Source organism: Lactuca serriola, chromosome 3, assembly GCF_051521515.1.
Source record: "Lactuca serriola cultivar US96UC23 chromosome 3, Lser_US96UC23_V15, whole genome shotgun sequence".
Taxonomy (NCBI): domain Eukaryota; kingdom Viridiplantae; phylum Streptophyta; class Magnoliopsida; order Asterales; family Asteraceae; genus Lactuca; species Lactuca serriola.
The window spans coordinates 150,238,549-150,248,210 of NC_136410.1; the positions used below are offsets into that span (position 1 = coordinate 150,238,549).

At 32.1% G+C, this 9,662-nt stretch overlaps 1 protein-coding gene across 2 annotated transcripts; it reads right to left on the bottom strand.

The window, feature by feature from the left end:
- Positions 1–2,286: 2,286 nt before the first annotated feature.
- LOC145093270 (BEL1-like homeodomain protein 2) lies at positions 2,287–9,398 on the bottom strand. Of its 2 annotated transcripts, none has more exons than XM_079031357.1 (5): positions 9,124–9,398; positions 7,733–8,942; positions 6,723–7,105; positions 6,209–6,269; positions 2,287–3,221 (listed from the first exon to the last, which is right to left on the bottom strand). In XM_079031357.1, exons 2-5 carry the CDS (start codon positions 8,831–8,833, stop codon positions 2,586–2,588), a joined length of 2,181 nt encoding a protein of 726 aa, XP_078887483.1. In that variant the 5' UTR covers positions 8,834–8,942; positions 9,124–9,398; the 3' UTR covers positions 2,287–2,585. The 2 variants fall into 2 exon arrangements, with proteins under 2 accessions (XP_078887483.1, XP_078887482.1); XM_079031356.1 differs by having other exon boundaries at positions 9,119–9,398.
- Between the last annotated feature and the right edge of the window lie 264 nt (positions 9,399–9,662).

Genomic DNA, 9,662 nt, shown 5'->3' on the forward strand with positions numbered 1-9,662 from the left:
TCCAACATATAATACAAAATAGCAATTGTCTTTTGTAAGAACAATTTTGTTTTTGACATGTACAGCCAACATTCGAAGTTTTACACTTAACCAGTAATCATCATCTAAAACAAATGACTAATAAAATTCACTATATCATATGATTGATATAAAAAAAAAAAAAAAAAAAAAAAAAAAAAAAAAAAAAAAAAACCACACGATTTACCTATATATTTTTAACTAAGGAAATTTTATTAAAAAAACAACTCGCAACCAATAGAGGGGAACATATAAAGCACGATAGACCAATGACAAGCAATCCATCACAACATATCGTGAACTTAGTAGAGTTTTTAAATAGATAAGTGGGACAATGTTAATAGGGTAGAAAGAGTAGCAACTTACTTCAAACCACCATAACATGTGATCTTTCAGAAGTTTGGAAATCCATTTTATATCAGAAAGCCATTAACAAGGTTCGAAGGTGATTGCCCAAAACACCGGCACCACACGATTTGCATATGTTTTTTTTAACTGAAGAAATTTTATTAAGAGACAAATCGCAACAAACTAGAGGGCAACATATAAAGCACGATAGACCGATGACAAGCAATCCATGATAGCATATGGAGAACATAGTAGAGTTTTTTTATATCTTTTTTATGGATAAATGGGACAATGTTAAAATGGTAGAAAGAGTCGCAACATGCTTCAAACGACCATAGCATGTTATCCTTCAAAAGTTTAATTTGGAAACCCATTTTATATGGACATAAAGCTATTAACACTTCAAAAGTTTGGAAACCCATATTATATGGACAGAAAGCTATTAACAAAGTTGCGAAGGCAATTGCGCACCCGTTAAGCCAACCTTCGTTAATTTAACCTCAATTTTTTTGTTTATTCCCCATTTATAGTTTTTCGATTTTAATTATAAAACTTATTTGATTGTCTTATATATCAAGTGATACTTTTATTTTATTTTTTTCGTCTAAAAAGTATTTCCAATAATGAAACAAAACAAAGCTAGCCAAAGGCAACACCATAACAAACCTAACAACATTTAAGCAACACCAATAAGGAAACATAACCATTAATCCCCAACCTACTTTGTGATTCATTCTTTTATTATGATTTTTTTTTAAATAAAAAACACATTGTATATACCAACTAAATTTTACCATTAGGTCAAAGTCTATTTGACACTTCTATTATGAAGTTAGTGGAAAGAGTTTAGGTATTTGATAAGAGAGTTGAGTGAGTTGAGCAAACCTATTGTTATTTAGTGGATGAAACTCATTCATTATAAGACACACATTGATATTTAATGGATTTAAAGTTTAATCTTTATTGAACACTTCAATTTGAAAAAAAAAGTTTTCAAATATATACTTAAATAAATATTTAAATTTGATTTATTGAACTTTATAAATTTCAATGTATTCTAAGAATAAATTGATAGACTTTTTGTAATATAGAATGATAATTTACCAATATATTAAACACTATGAAGTTCAATGCATCATGAATGTCCTAAATCAACTTGATCCCCATTACATAGCAAGCATTTAAATTTTTTGGCTTATGTTCGAAACCTTAATTACTTTGCAATTACGGAGTTACTTTTTATTGTTTGACAAAGCACTAGGGTTCGGTTTAATCAAACGGTTTCTGTTTTCTTGATTCATGAAATTAAGTTTACTAACGTATGATTGAACATCACAAGAACAGTATATCAAAATAGAGTTATAACAAGTAAATTCAATTTGTTTTGAAATATATATCAAGATAACATCAAAAGGATGTGAACGCTTAACCAAAAATGGTGGGTTTTGAGGTCTTCTAGGTTCACGAAAGTCATTTTCACTTACCTATAATAAAATATCATGGCAACCCTTTATTCAATTAGATTACAAAAACCCTTTATATTTGAAAGACATATTCACATAAGAAAAACTGTAAATACATAATCTCATATTATGTTGCGTAAATTAACAAATGTCTGAGCGAACTTGCTTTCTTTTGTATATATGATAATCATGTATCAGAATCAGGACCAATCAACCATGCGCTGATTAATTATTAGGACAATTAAGATTTGAGAAACCATAAAAAATTGCTTATATTTTCATATTTTTTGTAAGCAAATTAATGCAACTTAGATTTAGACATCTTAACAACTTCGGTAGTATGTCCCTAATCCTTGATCTTGCTTCTTGAGATGATTCTTGTTCTGTTACGTGGATCTTTGCCTGTAATATTATGTGACAACATACATATATCTTTTTAAATAACATAACATTCCAATTTAAATAGATTTTTGCATAATTATTTTATATAATAAGAAAAACCAAGAGTAGAAGTTTATTACATGAGCAAAATAAAAGGAAAATATACAAGGTACGTACTATACAATTAGACTAGGCCCAAATAAAATGCTCTATCAACACAATACTACCTTTATGATGTAAAATTTTATCTTTCGTGTTTCACTTGAATAAAATATAAAAATAAAAAGAAAAAAAGAAATTTTATGAGCTTCATTGTATAATAATGGCCTAAAAAATTATTTTAAATAACTAGGTACCTTATAGACATGTAATAATTTAACACCCACCAAAGTCTCTAACTGAAAAAGAATTCTTCTCCGGTAGGTTTCCGGCGTGTCGTAGCCCTAGTGTGAGTGACACGTCACCAGCCGTGGTCCCAAATCTTATAAGTGTTGAACCAATCTCACTACCATCATCGCCAGCTGGCATGCTGCCACGTCGGCATGTATCAGCATCAAGTGTTGCCGGAAAAGATTGTGGGGTGGTGGAAGTGTTTCCGGTGGTAGTTGAGGTGATATTGATAGGAGTGTAAGAGTAGGGCATGGCAGTAGCTTGGTTTTCCGAGAAGCAATTTTGTGTATTGATTGCAAGCACTGATGGGTCGTTTTCAGGGTCATTGATTTCGGATCTTTTTGCAGGTGTCGCTGTGGAAGTGGTGGTGTATGTCGAAGGAGGAGGAGGTGGTGGTGGCATCGGAGTTTGTGCAAGTGCAGAAGAGGAAGAAGATGATGGGGGTCCATTTTTGTTTTGATTATTGTAATTAATGCTTGTTTCTAACTTATTTTCTTCATCTTGGTCGTCGTCGTCGTCATCTTGGTGATGTTCACCCTCTTCTTTGCTTTCTTGTTGGTACATTTCCTCCACCATGGGTTTCCACAACCGGACCCTTGCATTTATGAACCAGTTCGACACCTGCAAAACACACACAGACACACACAAAAATACCATTATGATATGACCATGACATGTATGTGTATGACCAAACCAGATCCCAATAAATATTAATAAACTAATTAATGGCTTTGGGTTTTGTTTTTTAATACACTGTTTTTGTTTTTATTAGCCTAAATTAATATACAAAAATCCATACATGAATTCAATCCCAAATCTCAAATCTCAGTTTATGCATTTACTACTTTTGAGGTTTATTTACTTCATTTCACAATATGTAAATTAGCATATGTTTATAAGTTGACATATTTAGTGGAAATATAATCGTAAAACGGACATCAATGTTATATTACATAAAAATGCTTGGATTATTTATTTAATTATTTATTTTTTGTACAACCAACCCAAAATTTAATTATTGGTACGAAAGACTAACAAGGAGTTAGTACTCCCGATATTTACAAATTGCAAGAAATACCATTTGGATTTTTAATACAATCGACGTAAGTGTAGTGAGTTTAGTTATTATTTACGACTGAGCATCATACACTTAACCTAGAATGAGATGTGAAATTAAGTTGATCGGGTTCTATATATGTTTTTTATGATACATAAAAAAGCAACTAAAAGTAAAATTATTATTTTTCCTGATATAGGGGACGTACTCTTGTCCAAGAAGTATATACAAGGGTCGTAGAAAACATACTTTTCAAATAAAATTAGCATACTTTAGGCCTTCTGGCCAGACAAAGTGACAAACGATCAAGGATCTAGTGCCCTATGAATGAGTTGTGAATAATATGTATGTACACAAGAAGAAACAAGTAGTACAAAGAGATAGAAATGTACATATATATTATGTAAAACACCGACGTACGTTGGATATACAAGATTAAAAGCCTATGGTACGTAGACATATATATTGTCATCATAAACTGTCCATTTAGTAAGACTTCTGACTCCAACAGTCATTTTATTCTGACTTTATGATAAAGCCAATGTTGCTTTCCCATTACCTACTGTTCATCTCCCTCCAATTTCATGCAAATTATATATATATATATATATATATATATATATATATATATATATATATATATATATATATATATATATATATATATATATATAGAAAGAGAGAGAGTGAAAAAAGATTATATGTATATATAGAAAGAAATAAAGAGAGTGTAAAAAGGTATTTGTTACATATACACATGCATCTTAATACACAACACATAGAAACAAACAAATAAATAATATAATAATAGTCATCTCATTAAAAAAAAATTCTTTAAACCTAATAAACGTCAACCCTACTCTTTTCCGCGAATTTGGTCTCATACAATGATACAAATTGTATTTTCTTTAGATAACTTGAATTGTTAATATATATACTGTAGTTTAATGTACAAGAATTTACGTATTATTGTTTGGATTATTTTGTAAATGATAAGGTCAATTACCCAAAAATTAAATATACACTTAATTAAATACAACATGACCTGTCTTAAGCCAAGTAAAGTATTCACCTAGGTGGTATGTCACATCGTGTTTGGTCGAACAAGATTACGTTATCAAATTATATGCTAGTATTTTAAATTCTACAAGAAAGCGTGTTTCTGAAAATTAATATATTTTCATTAATGAAATACTTTGTGTCTCAAATAAACACAACGTTTCATACAAATAACGTATTTTTGTAAAGATTATTCCAATTGGGATTTGAAGATTGTGCACTAAAAGAATTAATCATTTAAGCAAAGGCAAAATGGTTATAGACAAGAGAAGCACGAGAAAGCAAATATTTCATGTACACAATTACTCACACAGTTGCATTGTGCAGATAAGCTGTAAAATGAAATCACACGTCTTGTCTCAACTGTACTTCGATCAATTAGATGTACTGTCTTCTTCACTATTCACAGGTGTAACAGCCTCTCTTTTTTTGGTACTAACCCTAGCCTATTTTTTTTTATTATTTGTTGTTGAAAGAATTAATGTTATCTTTTATAAACATACCAAATATATTTCTTTAAATCTAGATAATAGTTCACAAAATTTCACAACTATAATTAAAAGTAAAAGATGAAGAACAAGAAGCTAATATTATAGGGATTGCTGACAAACAATTAAAATAGTAACTTAGCTTGGGATTTAAACTCTCGCATTTTTTAAGAATGGAATCCGTGTCCGACGAATAAAATATTATTTTAATAATTTTGAACAGACATTTGGAACTTTCGTAGGAGTGTTGGATGTTCTCTTCTAGCCGGTAGGTATATTTTCTTGTTTCATTAATATTGAAATATTGATTTAGATGAATAATTTATAAATATAATAAATTTTAATAATATATACTAAATGTTAGTGTATCAAATTATTAGTTTTGTAATATAAAAGGATATTATGTTTTAATAATTGTGTTTGGTTATCAATTCGATTGTTAAAATACTTCTTAAATTCACCAACACTGTAATGTTTAATTAAACCAATGAATTATGAATTGTTAGAACAAGATGTTCTAATTAAAATCAAATTTTGAAAAATCTAGTAAACCAATTTTATAATTATCACCTTCCTACTATCTTTATATAAACATTAACAAATATATATATCCTTTGGACATATTACAATCTTGAAGTATTAATGGAAATCAAATAATAGAAATATATATATATTAAAATAAAAACAATAATTCATGCAAAGCCAATTTCTCGGAAGAAAGTGACGGATTAACTTACTAATAATGGCTTTTCTTATCAGTGATTTATTTCCGTTCTATTTAATTTCTCCTATTCTTTATGAGCATTGTTAAGATTTCATTATCAATATGGTAAGCTCAAACACGTGTGTGTACATGTGTGTGTGTGTATATATATATATATATATATATATATATATATATATATATATATATATATATATATATATATATATATATATATATATATATATATATCAATCAAGGTGAATGAGAGGGATAGATGGGAAGTTGAGTACGAACAAACCTGATTTCTGGACAATCCTGTTTGTCGAGACAAAAGATGTTTATCAGCATCACTTGGATACCTGAGGATCATTTTCAACATAGTTAATTAACCCATAAAACTTTCTTCCAATTCATTTTGTATTTATTATTACGCATATGTCTATATGCAATCGATAATTTCAAGAGAGAGAAGTGTTATAAGTTGTATATAGAGTTTGCTTTTCACTAAAGAAACAGTCAACTTTTGACTTAATGGTGTTTTAATAGGTAGTAGGTTTAAAAAGGCATCGGTCGACAATCACACTTATACACACACTCACCACTACTTTATATTTTAAGAAAGTAATAAAAGCTTTCAACAACACACACGCATCTTAATCTTTCTAATTTATGACCTCATCATTAGCATCCATTGCTAATAATTGTCGGATAACTGTAACAAGAAAGTTTCCATGTCTAATCATATTCTTTTAACTGTAGTTTAATTATCTTTATAACATAAAGCAGAATGAAGAAAACTAGAAAAGACTTACGGGTGTAAAAAGTGCTCGAAAAGCCAAGCTCTTAAAATGTTGACAGATCTTTCAGGTAAGCCTCTTTGAGGCCTCCATGCTTCTTGTTCCATCATCCCCATTTGATGAAATGCTCTTTGTTGTCTAAGGCTTTGTTCCAATAATTTAAGCCTTGGTGTTTCACCTTTTGTGACACCAGAAGAACCTGCGTCTTTTTCTCCTAATACTTCACAGCTGTATTTCAATTGAGCAGCTATGGCGTCTTTTAGACAACGAAAATGACGAGACATTGCCTTTTGAGCTAAAGCTGTGTATGGAACTGCTGCCCCAAAACCCATAACTAAATCAAATGAATTCACCACCATTTGCATCTGTTCACAATAGTGGTTGTATCTCCGATCTACCTGGATTTGATATAATAACGACAAATGTCAAAAAGCATGTCGTATTTGTTTATTAGGAAAGAATCTATATTGATGATAATGGAAACAAGATTTGTTGTGTCTCTTGATGTTGGATTTTCTTTTTTCTTTTTAAATCTCTCTCAGTATTTCCTATGTTTAATTGTTTAGATTACGTTTATTCAATAAAATATTATGAAGTTGTTACTTATTAGTATAATATAAAGAAGTTTACTAATGTTACAATAATGGGTATGATTTTTTTTTCAAAAAAAAAAAAAGAAAAAAAGAAAAAGACAATGAGGTTATGATGATTTGAGAAGCTAGAACCCTAATTCTTTAATCATAGCTGACGATTATAGTATGTATGGAGCCTGTCACGTTTTACCAAATCGAAATGAAATAGACTTATTATTTTATAACTGAATTTAAAAAATTAAGAAAAGTAATGATGTTAGCATATTCTGTCAGTGAAAACCTATTTTGTTTTGGCCGGCTTTTGTCGACATACTACCAGTAGTCGCCGGAATGTTGTGCCGGCCCCAGTTGATTTTCTGGAGAGAATGAGAGAGAGAGAGAGAGAGAGAGAGGGAGGTAGAGAGAGAGAGAGAGAGAGAGAGATTTGCTTACTTCATCAAGCATGGAAGAAAGTTTGACCTTGCGTCTTTGATGTTCAATTCTCTCAGTAGATGACAAAGGAGGGAGATCTTTTGAGGAAGAAGAAGAAGCGCCACCACCAACGCCACCTCCTCCGCCACTGCTGGTCGGATTCTGATTTGGATTATTATGTTTTGACCCGGATTTGTTTTTCTTGAACTGACCTCTTCCGACGCTACAAAATTCTTCAAGTAAATCTTGAGCTGCCTTCACATATCTAGAATTTCGCAGCACTTTAACAACTCCCAAAGATGAGGATCCGAATCCGATATGGATCGGATGGTGGGTTTGACTCATAACCCCACCTCCTCCTTGAATATGTAAATTCCGGTAAGGATCGCCACCCCCACCGCCGCCGCCTACTTGATTGAAGTATAACATTCCGGCGGCGGCGGAATCATCAGCAATTCTCAAGTCCTCAACTTTAGCTGCTTCCAGGTGCTGTAAAGTGGAAGATAATGATAGTGAAAGACCTTCGACTCCACCGACGCCTTCACCTTCATGTGATGTGCCACCAGGAGGTACCCATGTGAATTGAGTGGATGGACCAAAATGCCCTTGTCCAGCTCCTGTGCTACTACCGAAGCTTTGTTGATGGTGAAGGGTAGAATTGGCAGATGGGACATTGTTCGGCATCAACATGTGAAGAGTTGAAGATGATGAAGGATTATGGTGATTATGATGATGGTGAGAAGGTGACTCTGAAGAAGGAGATTCATGTGATGGGTTCGTCAAGAAAAGTTGCATGGCTTGAGCACTGTTACCATACCAATCTCTGGCGGTGGTTGGCCGCTGGTTACGGTGGTGGTGTTGGTAATTTATTTGGTTTACCAACAATTCAGAGGCGGAGTTGAATCCACCGGTTGGGAGATTGAACATCTCCGATAACATCCCAGCTCCAGACTCATAAACTGCCGGTAATCCACCGTGTCCCTCATCCACTCCTTCTAAGCCGACGAGTGACGGCGGTGGTGGCTCAAAACCTTGCACCCTCAGTTTATCCCGCCGGATCTGGTCTTGAGCCGACGATCTCTCGAACCCATGTGAGAAATTGAAGATGTAATCTTGTGACATAGAATTCAAAAGGTAGTAGTACCTTCTCCTCAAGTGCTTTTGATTTTACCACTTCCATATCACTACGATGTTCTTGAACATCGATGTCATCTTCATCTGACTTCAGAACCTATATTCGACATAGATTGATGATGAGAGAGATTAAAGACAAAAAAAGGAGGTAAAACAGAAAGCATCAAATGGGTGTTCCTTGATAGGTTTGTCAAATCTGATAAATTAAAACAAAGATAAAATAAAAAACTCTGCGACTTTTTATGAATTGAAAAGAATGAATACTATACTAACCTAACCTCTTATGTCTGGTGAAAAAGAGAGGCAGGAAGCAAAGCTCTCAGATATCGTTTTCGTCGTTCTTGAATTCACTCTCTCTCACTCTCTCTCTCTCTCTCTACCTCCTTTTCTTTCTCTTTTACAGTACTGAGTATTCTCTGCAATCGCCTTCTCGATAGAGAGAGAAAGAGACGAACTACTTTGTCAAATATATGACTATATACTAAATCAAAAATTTAGCGTATTTGATATCACCGGTTAGACGTTAATATCTTAAAAATCATGTATAGATTCCGAAATATATATGGAGAGAGAGAGAGAGAGAGAGAGAGAGAGAGAGAGAGAGAGAGAGAGAGAGAGAGAGAGAGAGAGAGAGAGAGAGAGAGAGAGAGAGAGAGAGAGAGAGAGAGGCTGAAGCAGTCGCTGTTCTTGAACACCCTCTTTTGTACTCAACAACAATTCTTTTGTTTATATATATATATATATATATATATATATATATATATATATATATATATATATATATATATATATATATATATATATATATATATATATA

Excerpts from the sequence above, each read along its gene's own strand:
- LOC145093270 (XM_079031357.1), bottom strand. The coding sequence starts at position 8,833 with ATGTCACAAGATTACATCTTCAATTTCTCACATGGGTTCGAGAGATCG. Across the intron at positions 7,106-7,732 it reads TTTCTTCCATGCTTGATGAA|GTAGATCGGAGATACAACCA; the intron begins GTAAGCAAATCT and ends TATCAAATCCAG. Across the intron at positions 3,222-6,208 it reads CAGGATTGTCCAGAAATCAG|GTGTCGAACTGGTTCATAAA; the intron begins GTTTGTTCGTAC and ends TGTGTTTTGCAG.